At 42.0% G+C, this 17,542-nt stretch overlaps 1 protein-coding gene across 1 annotated transcript; it reads right to left on the reverse strand.

Annotated features, from left to right (window-relative positions):
- Positions 1 to 419: 419 nt before the first annotated feature.
- LOC110869563 (glutamic acid-rich protein-like) lies at positions 420 to 16,563 on the reverse strand. Its single transcript, XM_022118805.1, has 5 exons — positions 15,884 to 16,563; positions 9,059 to 9,177; positions 1,591 to 2,294; positions 1,046 to 1,442; positions 420 to 901 (listed from the first exon to the last, which is right to left on the reverse strand). The coding sequence occupies exons 1-5, from the start codon at positions 16,561 to 16,563 to the stop codon at positions 420 to 422; spliced, it is 2,382 nt and encodes a 793-aa protein (XP_021974497.1).
- Positions 16,564 to 17,542: the final 979 nt, after the last annotated feature.

Raw genomic sequence — 17,542 nt, forward strand, 5'->3', positions numbered from 1 at the left:
TGCTTATTTTGAATCCACTGTTGTGATCCGGTTTTGGCTTTCATTATCTGTTCCTCTGGTAGGGTTCAATCCCAACAAATCACATCATTGAAGTTGTCTGCTTCATTGGGAAAGTTGAAAGTGTATTCTCTTTCTGGTGACGAAGGAATATCATCCTCTATATCAAACTTCAAGTTACCGTCATCCATTCCCAACTCTTCTAACATCTCTTCTCTTGTTCTAGGTACCTCTAACTCCCCCTCAAATGCAGCATGTAAGTAAATAACTTTCGGTTGAGTTAGGAATACCTAATCAGAGTGTTGTTTGCCAAACGAAGAAGACTCCTGATGCTGATCCTCCACTTGCTCATTTAGCTCATCATTAAGAAAATCATCAATCGAATGTTGAGCTGGAGGCTTCACTAATAACCCTGATGTCCCTTAATCGTCATCGTCATCTTTGAAATCATTCCATGAAGGATTATAGTTATCAACTGCATCAAGAATGTCTTTCAATTCAGGATCCTCTTCCTCTTCCTCTTCTTCATGATCCTCTTTCTCTTCTTTATAACACAATAGCTTTGTATCAGGATCAATTTCACCTTGAGATCTCCTCGCCTTCCTTTTTCTTTGATCAGCTCTCACAAGACGAATAATCTCCTTTAAACTGTAAGGTAGAGAGAATGATTCACCAATAAGCACAAACCCCTGATCTGGATCAACATCCATATTTTCTTCCTCAACGTTCACCTCTGCTTCTGTCATTTCAACGTCAGCACCTTCAGGATGACTAGAAGAACCTACAACCTCTTGAGTATCAACTGCTAACCCTTTCCTTTTCTGAGTTGCTTCTTGAGCCAACTCTTTTTCTCTTTGAGCTCTTCGTTCTTCAACTCTTTGAATCTCCAGGTCATTGTACACAGCTTAGACATTGATTCCAAGCTTGAGTTCTATCGTAGCATACAACATGTTTAAATTTTCGTCTTTTACGACCTTGTTTGCCCTTAGAGCTTCAATCTCTTGTCTTAGAACTTTACTTTCATTAGAAGACGATTCGTGCAACTCACCTATCATCTGATGTAGTGTCTTGTTCACTTTATTTAATTTTTCATGTTTTGCATTCACTTCAGCAAACTCTGTATTGAGTTGATCAATGAGTTTAGCTTGTTCTCCAAGATCATCTGTTAATTCATTAATCCTTTCAGCATGATTATTCACTACTAACTTCAGCTCTTCATTCACTTCTATTGTCTTTGCAAGCTTCTTTTTCACTTCATCATGTTCAGTTTCAGCTTTTGCTTTTGCCTTTTCCAAAATACTCACTTTCTTTGTAAGAATCTTGATCTTTCCATTATGAAACATATCATGATCACCTTCCGGAAGATCAAATGGAAAGTCACCTTGAAATTCTGGAAAATCTTCAAATAAACCAGAAAAAAGTATCTTTCTTTGGCTGTGACTGCTCTGCATCATCTTGTATGTGAATAGTTGGATTCTCTGGTAGTGGTGGTGGTGGTGGTGTAGACTCTCTCTCACCCATAAATTGAACTTCATCATCATCATCATCATCATCATCATCATCATCATCATCAACTTTCTTCTCAATTCTAACATAATCTGGACTTTCAGGCTTTTTCTTTTCAGCTTCTGGACCCTCTATCGTTTGAACCTCAGGTGCTTTAACACTTTCTACTTCAACCTCTGGAAAACTTTGAGCTTGTTGCACTTCTGGAATTTGAATACTTTCAACTTCTGGAGCTTTACCTTGAGCTTGTTGCACTTCTGGAGTTTGAATACTTTCAACTTCTGGAGCTTTATGACTCTGAATTTTAGGCATTGTTGCTGCTCCTTTTCTAGCTCTGGCATTCCTAGGAATCACACCAGATGGATGAGCTTTACGCTTCTTGATAACCTTCTTTTTCTTCTCTTGAGGTGTAGGAATGTAAGTAGAATCCTCTTCATCGGAATCCTTTTTTTTCTTTTGAGGCTTGACTTTCAACCTTATCTTTCCAACACCAATCTTTGAAGTATCAATCTCTGGCTCTGTATCACTTTCTGTTGTACTAGAGTCTGTGTGAGCAACTCCTTCAGCTTCCTTTTCCTTGACATTTTCTGCTTCAACATTCTTTGCAGAAGTTTCAGCTACTTTTTCAACACTTTGAACCTTTGCAACAACTTTAGCAGCTTCTTCAGCAGTATGCTTGATGTATTGATCAAATGTCATGTTCAGAAGATCCGCTCCTTGTTTTATCAGCTCCGTTGGATCAATTACTGGCTCATCAACAAGTATTGGTGGAGACTTTTTCTTTGCTGGCTCTATAAAACAAACATCAACACTTATTAGAATTATATAACAAAGAATTAATCTATCAACCTCTTTTGTGACTCCCCCTTTCCAACTTTACCCTTAACAACAATCTTCGGAGAAACTACTTTGGGTGCAGTCACTGTGGGAGAAACTGTAACACCCCGTGTTTTCGAATGTCAAAGTCAAAGTCAAAGTCAAAGTCCAAGTCAACCTTGACTTCTTTGACTATAATTAGTCTATTTTATGTTTATTTGTATTATGTGGAGTAAGTGTTGTTAACCAGTATGAATCGAAGTAATCGAATGTTTTATCAACGCAAACCGATTTATGACTGTAAATAGTAGGAAGTAACAATGTGATAAAGTTAACTAATCAGTAATCAAACCGATCTAACCATCATCGAACTCGAATCTCGAATTACGCGAACTTTGGTTGTTGTTATACGTGTGTGTGTGCCTTATGTGTTACTTGTGCGTGTTTACTTTATGTTTGTATGGTGATCAAACGAACTGTGACAACTCGAATTTCCAAGATTCCTATTTTGCATTTATTGCATGACCATGTATTGTTTAGTTGTTTAATTGTGCAAATATTTAGCTATGGAATTGTATACGTTTTAATACAATGAAATGTATTGTGTGATTATGCATGGTTATGTGTTAATTTGGAGAGACTTGTCAAATATGTGAACTTGGTGGTGAAACTGTGAAATTGGTGTGAGATGATGTGCTTGTGTAAGATTTAGTAATTCAGGGTGTGTAGAGTAATTAGTGAAAATTTAACTATACTTAACCCTAATCCCTTGTTCACTAATCACTTTCACAAAACCAAAGCACGTACTGTATTCTCTAATCCTCTAGCAATCATTACCACCATCATCATTGGCACAAGACATTCAACACTTTGATTCCACATTTTCTCTAAGAATCATTCAAGGTAATTGTTTATTGATCATTGTAATACTTGCAAACCCTGATTGATTACTTGATTATTATCAATTCTTGATTTTTGATTATGTGTTCATGAAAACCCTAGTTCCTCGTATAATATTCTGTGATTTTGATTTTGATTCTGGATAATTGCGATTATGATGATGATTAGTTGCATGCTTAATAGATTATTCTTGTGATGATTGTTGTGGTTAAGCATTGGTGGATTGGTTATGAATCTGCCGTCCATATGAAAGAAATTAGGGTTTGCTTGAATACAGAAAACGTAACTGCTATAATCACAATGAATGTATGACAAATGTTTGTCAGAGTTTTGTAATTGTTAAGCTTGTCCGACCTTTAAACCCTATGAAAGGGATCCGAGTTTTTGCTTATTGACATTGTCTGAGTTTCATGACCCTTATGTGTTGTCTGAGTTTTATAAGATGAAAGGGATCCGAGTTTCTTAAACATGACTGTGGTCCGAACTTTGGGTATATAACATGGATTCCGAGCTCTAAATGTTGCTAGGGTCCGATCTTTATGTTGTTAACCTAGTGTCCGACTTTGTTACATAAGAACTAGTCCGAGTTATTTGATGATCATGCATGTTGTCCGAGTTTGGTGAGTAAATCTCTTGGTCCGACTTTCATTGGAATGAGTATGGTCCGACCTTTAAGCCCTTATGGTCCGAATTTCTTTGCTTGAGAACCTTGGGTCCGACTTTTATGCAAAGAGGGGATGTCCGAGTTTCTTAGGGGATGTTATGGTCCGAGTTTAACCCCCCAAGCCCCTGTCCGACTTTTACCCCCCTCACCTATGTTGTCTGACCTTTAACACCCACACCCCATGTCCGAGTTTCATAAGGGGGTGGGTTATTGACCGAGTTTTGCTACATCATAATCATATGGTCCGAGCTTTTGTGTGTTATGTTTTGATCTGAGTTTTAAGAACAAGTGTTTGGTCCGAATTTCGTTATCTGTTTAGTGACATGCCCTGAGTTCTGCTTATACGTGAAAAGACTGTGTACTATGATGTCAAGTGCAGTAACCTGTATGAGGAATAATATGCTACTAACCCTTACCTGTATGAGATTATATGATACTTTACTTAACTGGATGATACCGTATGCACGAACAACCTTTATCATATCATTTTATACACAAATATCACACGGATCACAACTGCTTGATATCATAGACTTGTAAACCCTAATTGTGCGTAAAACACTCACATCAAGCTTATGTGCAATGTACCTTAGATTGTGAGCAACGGACTTAAACACTAATTAACCCTAGAAGCAATAACATACCGAGCAAACCAAGGTGAGTTCACACTCTTACTAAGGCATGGGATTCCCAGGGCACGGGAATTGGGATTGAAGGATTGAGATTGAATAGAACTGTACTTACACTGTTACTAGACTACCATACCATCGTCCTCGGTTGTGCAGGACACATACGTAAAACCTACGTATACTTGTATTGCTCACTGTCCTCAGGTTGCGAAGGACACTCACGTAAAACCTACGTGAACTTATACTCACTACTGCCTCGGTTGTGTCAGGCACTTACGTAAAACCTACGTAAACCCCCGCGTACCCCTATCCTCGGTTGTGAAGGATTACTTACGTAAAACCTACGTAAACTTGTACGTGTTACTGTTCTCGGGATATGTAGAACACTTATGGTTACGAATAGTCTAGTGGTTATACAACATGGGAAGCCCCCACCTATAGAACGTACTATCGGCCCAGTAGAGCCACATGTTACCAACGAACTTACTATTACGCACTTACTTTCTGTGAACTCGCTCAACTAGTTGTTGATCCTCTGTTACATGCCTTGCAGGTCATTAGATACATGGAGCTTGCACAGGGAGGAGCTGGTCGTTGTGGGGTTGGATCGTGATTGTCTTGTTAAATGCTTATGACATTTGATACTTTATTATGATGGGTTTTATCTATATGCTTCCGCTAAACAATGATAACTTACTTATGTTTTGGAACACCTTTCATATGGATTTGGTTTGGTTTAATAGCAATTACTTTTGCTATATATATATATTGTTCTATATGATTGGTGGCTTGATTCTGGTCAGTCACACTCCCAAGCGGTAATACTCCGCAGGTGGATTTTGGGGGTGTGACACGAACCAATCGAAACTCGAAACTCAAACCAAATACAATCGAAATCGAATTACGACGAAAGGTAACGTAAGGAAAAGGGTGATATATAGATGATTGTATGTTAGGTATTGTAGTTGGGACTGAAAGTAATTTGAATGGGAAACTCTATCGTACTCGTGTCGTCTTCAATCGAAATCGAAACATCAAAAATCGTCGCACCGAACACTCGAACCAGGCTGTGGATCGATCAGGCTGTCAGTCGATAGAACAACCCAGCTGATCGGACGGACTGTCCGATCGAGCAGGCTGTCCGATCGGGATGCCTGGCCGATCGGCCAGCCCTTTCCTCTTTTGGAGCCTATAAATAGGGCTGTCATTGTCATTCTTTCCACTTTTGGAAACTCTCTGACCGACCAGCTCGTGCTCCTCACCTTTTCTCAGATTTCTTCCAAATTTCGGTAAGTTTTCATCCTAAATCTTGTACTTTCTTGATCAAAATATGCTCCTACACCTTTCTATCTTTCGAATCTTGATTTCTAACCGTGAAATCATCAAGATCTAAGCATTCTAGGATGATGTCATCATGGTGTTCTTCAAGAACATCATGTTTTGGCCTCAATCCACCATGAATAGCTTGGATCTAACCGATTTCCACATAAACAAGCTAAGATCTATCAAAGATCTAAACATTTACATGATGTGAAGGATTAAAGGAAGGATTTCAAACCTTCTTTCAACTCTTTTACACTCAATGCCTTCAAACCGGTAGAAACGGAGCTTGAGTCAACTCACCAAACATTCTAGTGGATGAGTGGTTCTAGATTCGGATTCTACCTACGAGGTTCACCGACTTCGGGTTAAACGTTAGACCACAGTTCTGAACCGTTCACTGGCCGGGTTTGGGTGATTCCTGTCCGAGCAGGAGAAACAAGTAAGAATGGAAGTTCCATGGTTTAGCTCGTTGTCAAACTACCTCAATATAACGTCAAATAATCAGAACAGCCAAGTGTTAGAAGAACAGGCTGACCAGGTCAGGATGCTGACCGAACGGGTAGGCTGTCCGAACGAACAGCCCAACCGATCGGACAAGTCAGCCGATCGACCAGGCCAGCCGATCGGCTAGCAAGTGGCCCCACACTTTGACAATTTCATGAAAAATAGTATTGAACGAGGTAATGTTCGATCGAATGAGCTGTTTGATAACATTACTCATCGGATCATGAGATACTATGCTTCAACCCTTAATCGATTTTCAATTCGTTGGACGTATTGGAATGCCACCCGATCGAGTATGCTGTTTGATCGAGTGACATCCTGTGCTGAGGACTACTACTGAAGTTCCTAACCGATCAGTTAAGCCAGCCGATCGAACAGACCGTTCGATCGATCGACCGACCTGAAGGGTAAGAACACTTTAGTGTTCTCAAATACTACAATGAAAACTTCAAAAGGTCAAACCATCATACACAAGCACATCCTACTCAAAGGAAGAAACAATCCACTCGAATAGTCCAGCTGATTGAGCCTACCGGCCGATCGAACAGACTGTCCGAACGGATCTTCCAACCGAACGAACGACCCGCTCGATCGAACCTGCTGTTCGATCGACCAGGCTGTTCGACCCACTTACACTTGTTTCCATTTTACGCGTATTCACCGTTATGCTATCGAACTGTTCAGGCTAACCCTACTCTCAAGCGCTCCCTTCAATCCATCTATCAATCGCTGTGAGTATACTCGATCCCTTTTTACTTTTAGCACTTTTGGGTGTTACATACGTTACTTATATCAAAACACAAACGATCACACCACTCAATTATTTGAACGCTAACCAATATGCATGTATTACGTGACTAAATGCATGCTTGTTGATTGTGTTTACACGTGGAATGCTGTCTACCTGCCTTAACGACGCAGTACTATAGTTTGGACTCAGCACCCGTTCACACGGGGGTTGTTAAGGACAATTACTTGCATGAATTACGGTGGTAATCATGTATTGCGAACTGTCTCGGACAGTCAACCCGCAGTCACTGGTATCGATAGGTCCATGTCGATAATTAACATGCTTCGTTTTCCCCTGTGTACGTGTTGGTTATGTGTAAACTATTCGAACTCTATATGCTATTATCAAACTTGTATGCTCACCTTTACATTTCATGTATTGACTTTATTTTAACGTATGTGACAGGTGTTTAAGATGTTTGCTTGCTAGGAAAGCGAGGCTAGAATAAAGCTCTAGAGGCCCCCAACAAATAGTTGTCTGTTAGGAAAGAGCAACTAGAGTATAGTTGTTTGTAGATCTTGTTAGGCTGGGTCTTTAGGAGCATTTGAATAATATTTATTTGTTTTATTTAAATCTGAGTTGTCGGAACAGAATATTTGACTAGTTGTTATCTGTAATAATTTGTTTGTTATTTGGGACACGATATGGGACGTGTTATTTAAACTGGATAGTGTTAATACTTGTTATGGAAACTTCTGGACAATCTGTTTTGCTCAGTGCCATGCCTCGATGATTCCGCCATCGGTTGGGGTGTGACAGATTGGTATTAGAGCCATAACTATAGGGAATTAGGCTAGACACGACCTAGTCTGGGTCGCTGTCTTAGAGACCTAGACTATAGTTAGGAACCAACAGACCAAGCTTAAGTGCTATATTTTAATGTTCTTCGCTACCACTGCACTCGAATTTTCAAATAGAGTCAAGCGATTCAGTCGAGAATAGGTGTGAAAGCCGCAAACTCTCGACTAAATTAATTGATCGATGCTGATTTTATCAATTTATCCATGATTTCCTCATTATTTTCAATAACAAACGAGGAGAATTATACCAAATCTGGAGTGAAATCCATATTTTGATGAATAATCTCCTCAAATTTTGCTAAAACAAGGAAGAAATTGCTAAGCCAGGGGTGAAACCCGAACCTTGGCAACTTATTCCAACTTTTACTCATCTCACCAAAGCGTCGACGGACTCCAACGACATGAACTCACTAGTATGACCTAGGGAATACGCGCTGAATGCCCAAGAATCGAGGCAGAAACGTGATCCCGAAAGTCGAAAAGTGACGAAAAGTCTACTGCGAGATGTCTAGTAGCCGCAGACAATTTATTTCTCGATTTTATGTGTTACGATTCTGAGCCCGCAACTGCCGACTCTGATGATTCATCGATTTTATGTGCTTTGTATGTAATTACCTGTTTGTGTGTTTAAATTGTTAGCATTTTGAGGTACCTTGGGTTTTGATCTAACGCCTTCTGTTTCCACGAATCACACGACACACTACACATTGCTAACAAGTTGTTACGAACTTAGGCGATACTATGCTACGATATACGCTATACCATACTACTCGATATGCTATATGATCATGCTATATTATTCGATGTACCATACGCGATCGTTATATGCGAACGACTCGCGAGCTTTGAATAATAGGTTTCTGTATTCTGACTACCTCTGTGATTAGATGTGTATGTGCTTCTGTGCTTAGGTACCTCTGTGCTCTACGTGCTCTATGCACTTCTGTGTTTCTGTGATTATGTGAAGCTGTGAATTTGTGTTTACGTGAATATGTGATGCGTGTTTCGACGTGATTCTAAGCTTTAGTAAGTAGTAGACGTGTGAGGTGAGATTCGATTATTGTGTCTGAGACCTACGACGATGTCTATTGCAGACCATGTCGTCATCTGGACACCGAACCCCACTTACCCGCCAAGAGAAGAGGGACAGGCGTCTCGCTACTATCATTGCCAAGTGCATGGCAAAAGCTGTGAGCGATGTCTTTGAAAACGCCAGCAAGTCGTCTAAGGAATCGCGAATCGATGCTCCTAAAGATACCAACAAGACTGGTTTCAGCTTTAAACAGTTCAAGGCATGCAGACCAAAGGAATTCACCGGAGAAGATGGCCCAACAGCTATGTTTCAATGGTTCGATTCTATCGAAGTCACTCTGCACCAAAATGGCTGTCAAGAAAATCACCGCACCCTCAATGCTACAGGCGTCTTCCAGTCCCGAGCTCTAGACTGGTGGACGACCGAACGAAACAAACGCGGGAATGATGCAGCTTATGAGCTGACATGGAAGGAGCTGAAAGCCATCATGATGGACGAATTCTGCCCTCCCCATGAAGGATGGAGATAACGCTGCCTCTGTACGCTTTAAACAGCTCAGCATCATTTGTCCCGATCAAGTCAAAACGTCAGACATGGCCATCAAGAAGTATATTCGAGCTCTACCCGATTGTGTTGCCGATTTCGTTCATGCTGCCAAGCCGTCATCGATTGAAGAGCCCTACCTGCTTGCCGCTGAGATCAATGACAAGCGGGTAAAGTCTGGTTTTTGGGATAAGCATACCAAGTCTCTGCACCAAGCCACCACCGCATCGACCGTCGACACCACCACTGCTCAACCCTCCAAGTCGTCAAGAAGGAAGAAGAAGCACAACAACAACAGCTCCAGCAACAAGAACTGTGCTGTGACAACGACTGCTGTTCCTCTGCAAGCCGTACAGGCTCAGCAGCAGCCTCACCACCGGCAAGCTCCAGTGATCAATGCGCCGCCAGCTAAGCGCGCTTACACAGGTCCCCACCCGCTCTGCCCGACATGCTCATACCATCATCCGGTGGGAATCGCCTGTCGTTTCTGCGCCCCCTGCAACCTCTACGGGCATTTCACTGCGAACTGTCGCTATGGTCCCCGTCAAGCCCTAGTTTAAGCTGCCGCTCATCAAGCTCTACTCCCAGCCCCTCAAGGCCAACCTGCAGCTCAAGCACCCGCGGTCAATGCTCGAGTCTGCTTTGCATGTGGTGATCCTAACCACTTTGCAAACATGTGCCCGAACCGGGTTGTGAAACAAGCAGCCGGTGCCAGAACCTTTTACATCAACGCCCGTCAAGCCCAGGCTGACAACAACGTGGTTAATGGTACATTCCTTGTGAATGGTATTTATGCATCATGTTTGTTTGATACTGGAGCCGATAACTGCTTTGTGTCGTTTGAATTCGAGAGGCTCCTTAGTCGTAAGCGTTCTTATCTTCCCTCGTCATTTGAAGTCGAAGTTGCTACTGGAAGAACCGTCACAGTTAACTCTGTTCTTCGTGATTGTACCCTCGAGCTCAACAATCACCTCTTCCCAATTGACCTTATTCCGATGCAACTCGGAAGTTTCGACGTCATAGTAGGCATGGACTTTCTTCGCGAAAACCATGCTGAAGTTGTGTGTTTTGAAAAGATGATTCGATTCTCGCTCGCAAATGGTGATCTCTTATGTGTGTACGGTGAAACAGCTTCGAAAGGTCTCAAGCTCATGTCGTGTATCCAAGCTAGCAAGTATCTCCGCAAGGAATACAGAGCTTTCTTGGCCAACATTGTAGTACGGAAAAGGAAAAGAAAAAGAGGGTTGAAGTCAAAGACATCCCAGTGGTTCGTGAATTTCCTCAGGTGTTCCCTGATGATCTTCCCGGACTGCCGCCAAGTCGTGATATCGACTTTCGTATCGACCTCATTCCTGGAGCTAACCCTGTTGCTAAAGCCCCTTATCGACTCGCGCCATCCGAAATGAGGGAACTCTCAAACCAACTCCAGGAGTTACTTGAAAAAGGCTTTATTCGCCCGGGCACCTCTCCTTAGGGCGCACCAGTCCTTTTCGTCAAAAAGAAGGATGGGTTGTTCAGGATGTGCATCGACTATCGGGAATTGAATAAGCTGACCATCAAGAACCGTTATCCCCTACCTCGAATCGACGATTTGTTTGATCAGCTACAAGGTGCATCGTGTTTCTCGAAGATCGATCTACGTTCAGGCTATCATCAGTTATGCATCCAAGAGAAGGATATACCCAAAACCGCCTTTCGCACTCGATACGGCCACTATGAGTTCGTTGTTATGCCTTTTGGTCTAACCAACGCACGCGCGGTTTTTATGGATCTGATGAATCGCGTGTGTAAACCTTATCTTGACCGTTTCGTCATCGTGTTCATCGACGATGTCTTGATTTATTCCAAATCGAAAGCCGAATATGCGCAACATCTACGTTTGGTTCTCGAGTTGCTCCAGGGGAACCAACTCTATGCCAAGTTCTCCAAGTGAGAATTCTGGTTAGAAGAGGTTCAGTTTCTGGGTCATATCGTGAATAGTCAAGGTATCCATGTCGATCCTGCGAAGATTGAAGCAGTTAAGAGCTGGATTACGCCAAGGAACCCGTCTAAAGTCCGTTCTTTTGTCGGATTAGCGGGCTACTATCGATGATTTATCAAAGGATTCTCCAAGATCGCTGTGTTGCTTACCGCTCTTACTCATAAAGATAGGTCTTTTGTTTGGGGAACTGAATAAGAATCTGCTTTTCAAACCCTTAAGCGCAAGCTCTGCAATGCTCCGTTCTCGCGTTGCCAGACGGAAACAACGACTTCACTGTCTATTGTGATGCTTCCAACCTTGGTCTTGGTTGTGTTCTCATGCAACGCGACAAGGTTATAGCTTACGCATCTCGACAGCTCAAAATCCACGAGAAGAACTATACAACCCACGATCTCGAGCTAGGCGTAATTGTTTTTGCATTGAAGATTTGGCGACACTACCTGTATGATACCAAGTGTACGATCTTCACCGATCACAGGAGTCTACAACACATCTTTAATCAGAAAGAACTTAACATGCGTCAACGCCGATGGGTAGAACTCCTTAGCGATTATGACTGTGAGATTCGTTATCACCCAGGCAAGGCAAATGTTGTAGCCGACGCACTCAGCAGACGGAGTTATTTGCTCAGTATTCGCAATACCCAAGCCCAGCATGATCTCGAAGCTCTCATCCGCGAAGCCCAGCATGCCTGTTTTAACGAACGCACTTTGAAGAAGGAGAGAATCTATCACGATGGAGCTCAGCTTGTAAGCAAAGCAGATGGGATTTTCTATTATCTGGACTCAATTTGGATCCCTAAGCGGACCGATTTGCGAAAGATTATAATGAACGAAGCCCACAAATCCCGGTATTCTATTCATCCCGGTGCCGATAAAATGTACCAGGACCTTCGCTACAAGTACTGGTGGCCGGGCATGAAACGGGATATTGCTCTTTATGTTGGAAGTTGCCTGACTTGTGCAAGAGTTAAGGCTGAACATCAACAACCTTCTGGCTTACTCGAACAACCTCCAATCCCCATATGGAAGTGGGAGAGTATAGCTATAGATTTCATAACCAAACTTCCGCCTACGCCGTCAAGTCACGATAGCATTTGGGTTATAGTTGATCGTTTGACCAAATCAGCCCACTTTTTGCCAATACGGGAAAACTACAAGGTAGAAAGACTAGCCCGAATCTACACCGATGAGATCATTTGTAATCATGGTACGCCTCGTGATATCATTTCAGACCGTGATGCTCGGTTCACTTCGCGATTGTGGGAAACGTTTCAAGCGGCCCTTGGTATGTCGCTTAATCTGAGTACTGCATTCCACCCTCAAACCGACGGACAGACTGAAAGAACGATCCGTACTCTTGAAGACATGCTCCGCGCGTGTGTCATAGACTTCGGTGGTAGTTGGAACAAATACCTGCCATTAGTCGAATTCTCGTACAACAACAGCTATCATGCCAGCATACAAATGGCACCATTCGAGGCTTTATATTGAAGAAGATGTCGTTCGCCTATTGTATGGCACGAGATCGGTCATTCGCAATTAACCGGTCCCGAGTTACTACAAGAAACGACTGACAAAATCCTCCAGATTCGAGACAACTTGTCGAAAGCCAGGGATAGACAGAAAAGTTACGCCGATAGAAGACGCAAGCCCCTTGAATTTGACGTTGGCGACTACGTACTCCTAAAGGTATCACCTTGGAAGGGTGTGTTCAGATTCGGCAAGAAAGGGAAACTAGCTCCTCGATATGTTGGACCTTTTAAGATTCTGGAAAGGATCGGAAAAGTCGCCTACAAACTCGAGCTACCGGAGGAACTCAATAACGTCCACCCAACTTTCCATGTGTCGAACCTCCGAAAATGCCTAGTTGATCATGATCTGATTGTACCCCTCGACGATCTTCAGGTCAACGAAACGCTACACTTCGTGGAAAAGCCTGTCGAAATCATGGATCACCAAACCAAGCAACTCAGGCGCTCGCGCATCCCTATCATGAAAGTCCGATGGGAAGGAAAACGAGGCGCGGAGTTCACTTGGGAACTCGAAAGCGACCTGAAGGCGAAGTACCCGCAGTTGTTCAAATAAAGATCTGGAGCGTCAAATTAGTAATTCACGGTGCTGTACAGCTTTTGGCCTAATTTCGGGACGAAATTCCCTAAACAAGGGGAGGCTGTAACACCCCGTGTTTTAGAATGTTAAAGTCAAAGTCAAAGTCCAAGTCAACCTTGACTTCTTTGACTATAATTAGTCTATTTTATGTTTATTTATATTATGTGGAGTAACTGTTGTTAACCAGTATGAATCGAAGTAATCGAATGTTTTATCAACGTAAACCGATTTACGACTGTGAATAGTAGGAAGTAACAATGCGATAAAGTTAACTAATCAGTAATCAAACCGATCTAACCATCATCGAACTCGAATCTCGAATTACGCGAACTTTGGATCTAACCGATTTCCACATAAACAAGCTAAGATCTATCAAAGATCTAAACATTTACATGATGTGAAGGATTGAAGGAAGGATTTCCAACCTTCTTTCAACTCTTTTACACTCAATGCCTTCAAACCGGTAGAAACGGAGCTTGAGTCAACTCACCAAACATTCTAGTGGATGAGTGGTTCAAGATTCGGATTCTACCTACGAGGTTCACCGACTTCGGGTTAAACGTTAGACCACCGTTCCGAACCGTTCACTAGCCGGGTTTGGGTGATTCCTGTCCGAGCAGGAGAAACAAGTAAGAAGGGAAGTTCCATGGTTTAGCTCGTTGTCAAACTACCTCAATATAACGTTAAATAATCAGAATAGCCAAGTGTTAGACGAACAGGCCGACCAGGTCAGGATGCTGACCGAACGGTTATGCTGTCCGAACGAACAGCCCAACCGATCAGACAAGTCAGCCGATCGACCAGGCCAGCTGATCGGCTAGCAAGTGGCCCCACACTTTGACAATTTCATGAACATTAGTATTGAACGAGGTAATGTTCGATCGAATGAGCTGTTTGATAACATTACTCATCGGATCATGAGATAGTATGCTTCAACCCTTAATCGATTTTCAATTCGTTGGACGTATTGGAACGCCACCCGATCAAGTATGTTGTTCGATCGAGTGACATTCTGTGCTGAGGACTACTACTGAAGTTCCTAACCGATCGGTTAAGCCAGCCGATCGAACAGTTCGATCGATCGACCGACCTGAAGGGTAAGAACACTTCAGTGTTCTCAAATACTACAACGAAAACTTCAAAAGGTCAAACCATCATACACAAACACATCCTACTCAAAGGAAGAATCAATCCACTCGAATAGTCCAGCCGATCGAGCCTACCGGCCGATCGAACAGACTGTCCGAACGGATCTTCCAACCGAACGAACGACGCGCTCGATCGACCCTGCTGTTCGATCGACCAGGCTGTTCAACCCACTTACACTTGTTTCCATTTTACGCGTATGCACCGTTATGCTATCGAACTGTTTAGGCTAACCCTACTCTCAAGCGCTCCCTTCAATCCATCAATCAATTGCTGTGAGTATACTCGATCCCTTTTTACTTTTAGCACTTTTGGGTGTTACATACGTTACTTATATCAAAACACAAACGATCACACTACTCAATTATTTGAACGCTAACCAATATGCATGTATTACGTGACTAAATGAATGCTTGTTGATTGTGTTTACACGTGGAATGTTGTCTACCTGCCTTAACGACGTAGTACTATAGTTTGGACTCAGCACCTGTTCACACGGGGGTTGTTAAGGACAATTACTTGCATGGATTACGGTGGTAATCATGTATTGCGAACTGTCTCGGACAGTCAACCCGCAGTCACTGGTATCGATAGGTCCATGTCGATAATTAACATGCTTCGTATTCCCCTGTGTACGTGCTGGTTATGCGTAAACTATTCGAACTCTATATGCTATTATCAAACTTGTATGCTCACCTTTACATTTCATGTATTGACTTTATTTTAACGTATGTGACAGGTGTTTAAGATGTTTGCTTGCTAGGAAAGCGAGGCTAGAATAAAGCTCTAGAGGACCCCAACAAATAGTTGTCTGTCAGGAAAGAGCAACTAGAGTATAGTTGTTTGTAGATCTTGTCAGGCTGGGTCTTTAGGAGCATTTGAATAATATTTATTTGTTTTATTTAAATCTGAGTTGTTGGAACAGAATATTTGACTAGTTGTTATCTGTAATAATTTGTTTGTTATTTGGGACACGGTATTGTACGTGTTATTTAAGCTGGATAGTGATAACAATTGTTATGGAAACTTCTGGACAATCTGTTTCGCTCAGTGCCATGCCCCGATGATTCCGCCATCGGTTGGGGTGTGACAGAAACCTTCGGTGTTCTCTTTCTCTTTCCATCCTTCACAAACCAATACCTTTGCTTTTTCTCATGCATCTCACTTAATCTTTCTGTTTCATCCTCTGAATCACTATTCTCGTGTCTCCATGCATCATTCTCAGGTGCGACATAGTTTGGATCTTTGATTTTACAAATCATCCCCTTAACTCTCGGCTCACGATCTTCTTTCAGACCTTTATAAAGATTCAATCTACTCAAGGTCTCACTTGTCATGTGATGCAAATTTAGCTCATCAGCAGGATCCTTTGGCAAATCAGGTACTTGATCATTCAACAGCATCTGAATGAATCTTTGATACATAATGTATTTTTCGCCTTTGATGTTGCCAATCATGTGATCAAACAACACTTGTGAAATGTTATAAGGCCTATTCAGCACTAGCCATGTAATAATGTTCATAATGTAGTCCGATGTCTCATCATACGCCCCCTTTCTGTGTGATAGAGCTTGTATAACACAATGAACTATGAACTTGTATAGACGACAAAATTTAGACTTGAGATATTTATCATTTACGTGCCCAGTAAATCCCATTCTAAAGCATAAACCCTTGCATAACCTTTCTGGTACGATAATTGGGTCATCATCACTATCTCTCAAGTCCAATACCCTCCTAACGTTTGCCACATTGAACTTAACTTCAATATCAATATCCTTATCATTCTCATCTTTCTTTTGTATTGCCAAATATATCATCTTTTCTTTTTTTTATCATACCTCACAGACTTCCAAAACATCCTTAAATGTGATTCATAACATTTCGTCCTATCAGTCACTGCCTTAGCAATTCTACTATCCTTTAAAAATGTCGCTGATGTGCACAAAATGCAACATATAAATTACATCAATTGTGGCATAAAACTAACCCTTTTTTAGTACTAATGTTGGAAAAAGTATGCTTTTGTCTTCCTTTTGTATTTTCAGGATTAAATGAGCTCAAATGAACAAAAGAAGCAAAAATACAGCTAAATCTAACATAAATACAAGAAAAAGGAACAAACGTGGCATGCCCGACCTCCCGACAGCATCTTCCCAAAGCAAAACAAGAAGACAGAAGGCTGAACACGCCCCGTGCTCAGTGAGCACGGGGGCGTGCCCAAGTGTCAGCAGAAAAGACAAAGTGATAGAAGCTTCTACTGCCCACCACGAGGCCGTGCTCAGCGGACACGGGGGCGTGGTCAACTGTTGCAGACGCATTTAATGAAATTGCGAATTACAATTAATGAAGGGAGAGACTCGGATGGACACGGGGCCGTGCCCAGGCTTCTGTTCTGCCTATAAATAGGAGTGCTTGGAGCTCTTGCAACTCATCCCTTGGCACACCACCTCTCTTACACTTCACCCACCACCCACCACAATCACAACACCATCATCCACCACCATCATCCATTGTCCATCATAGAGTGTGTGAGTCGTCTAGGGATCCAAGATTGATCGTAAGAGTTCTTGACAATCAAAGACCATGTTTGCCTAAGTCTCTTACATCACTTGGTGAAGACAAGTGTTTAGTGTAATACTTTTTATTTTTAATCTTTTGCACTTTTTAATTGGTTTTGTATTAATGACTTTAATTACTAGTTTCTTATGTTGAAGGTGATTCTTCCTTATCGTTTGTCCATGGTGTCTTGGCATTATTTTACTGTCAATATAAAATAAAAGATTTTCACCATTCATA

The sequence above is a fragment of the Helianthus annuus genome, chromosome 11, assembly GCF_002127325.2.
Source record: "Helianthus annuus cultivar XRQ/B chromosome 11, HanXRQr2.0-SUNRISE, whole genome shotgun sequence".
Lineage (NCBI taxonomy): Eukaryota > Viridiplantae > Streptophyta > Magnoliopsida > Asterales > Asteraceae > Helianthus > Helianthus annuus.

Coding starts and splice junctions, on each gene's coding strand:
- LOC110869563 (XM_022118805.1), bottom strand. CDS start 16,563: ATGATATATTTGGCAATACAAAAGAAAGATGAGAATGATAAGGATATT. Junction 9,178..15,883: donor ATGCATGAGAAAAAGCAAAG/GTATTGGTTTGT, acceptor TGGTATCTTTAG/GAGCATCGATTCGCGATTCC. Junction 902..1,045: donor GACACTACATCAGATGATAG/GTGAGTTGCACG, acceptor TCAATGTCTAAG/CTGTGTACAATGACCTGGAG.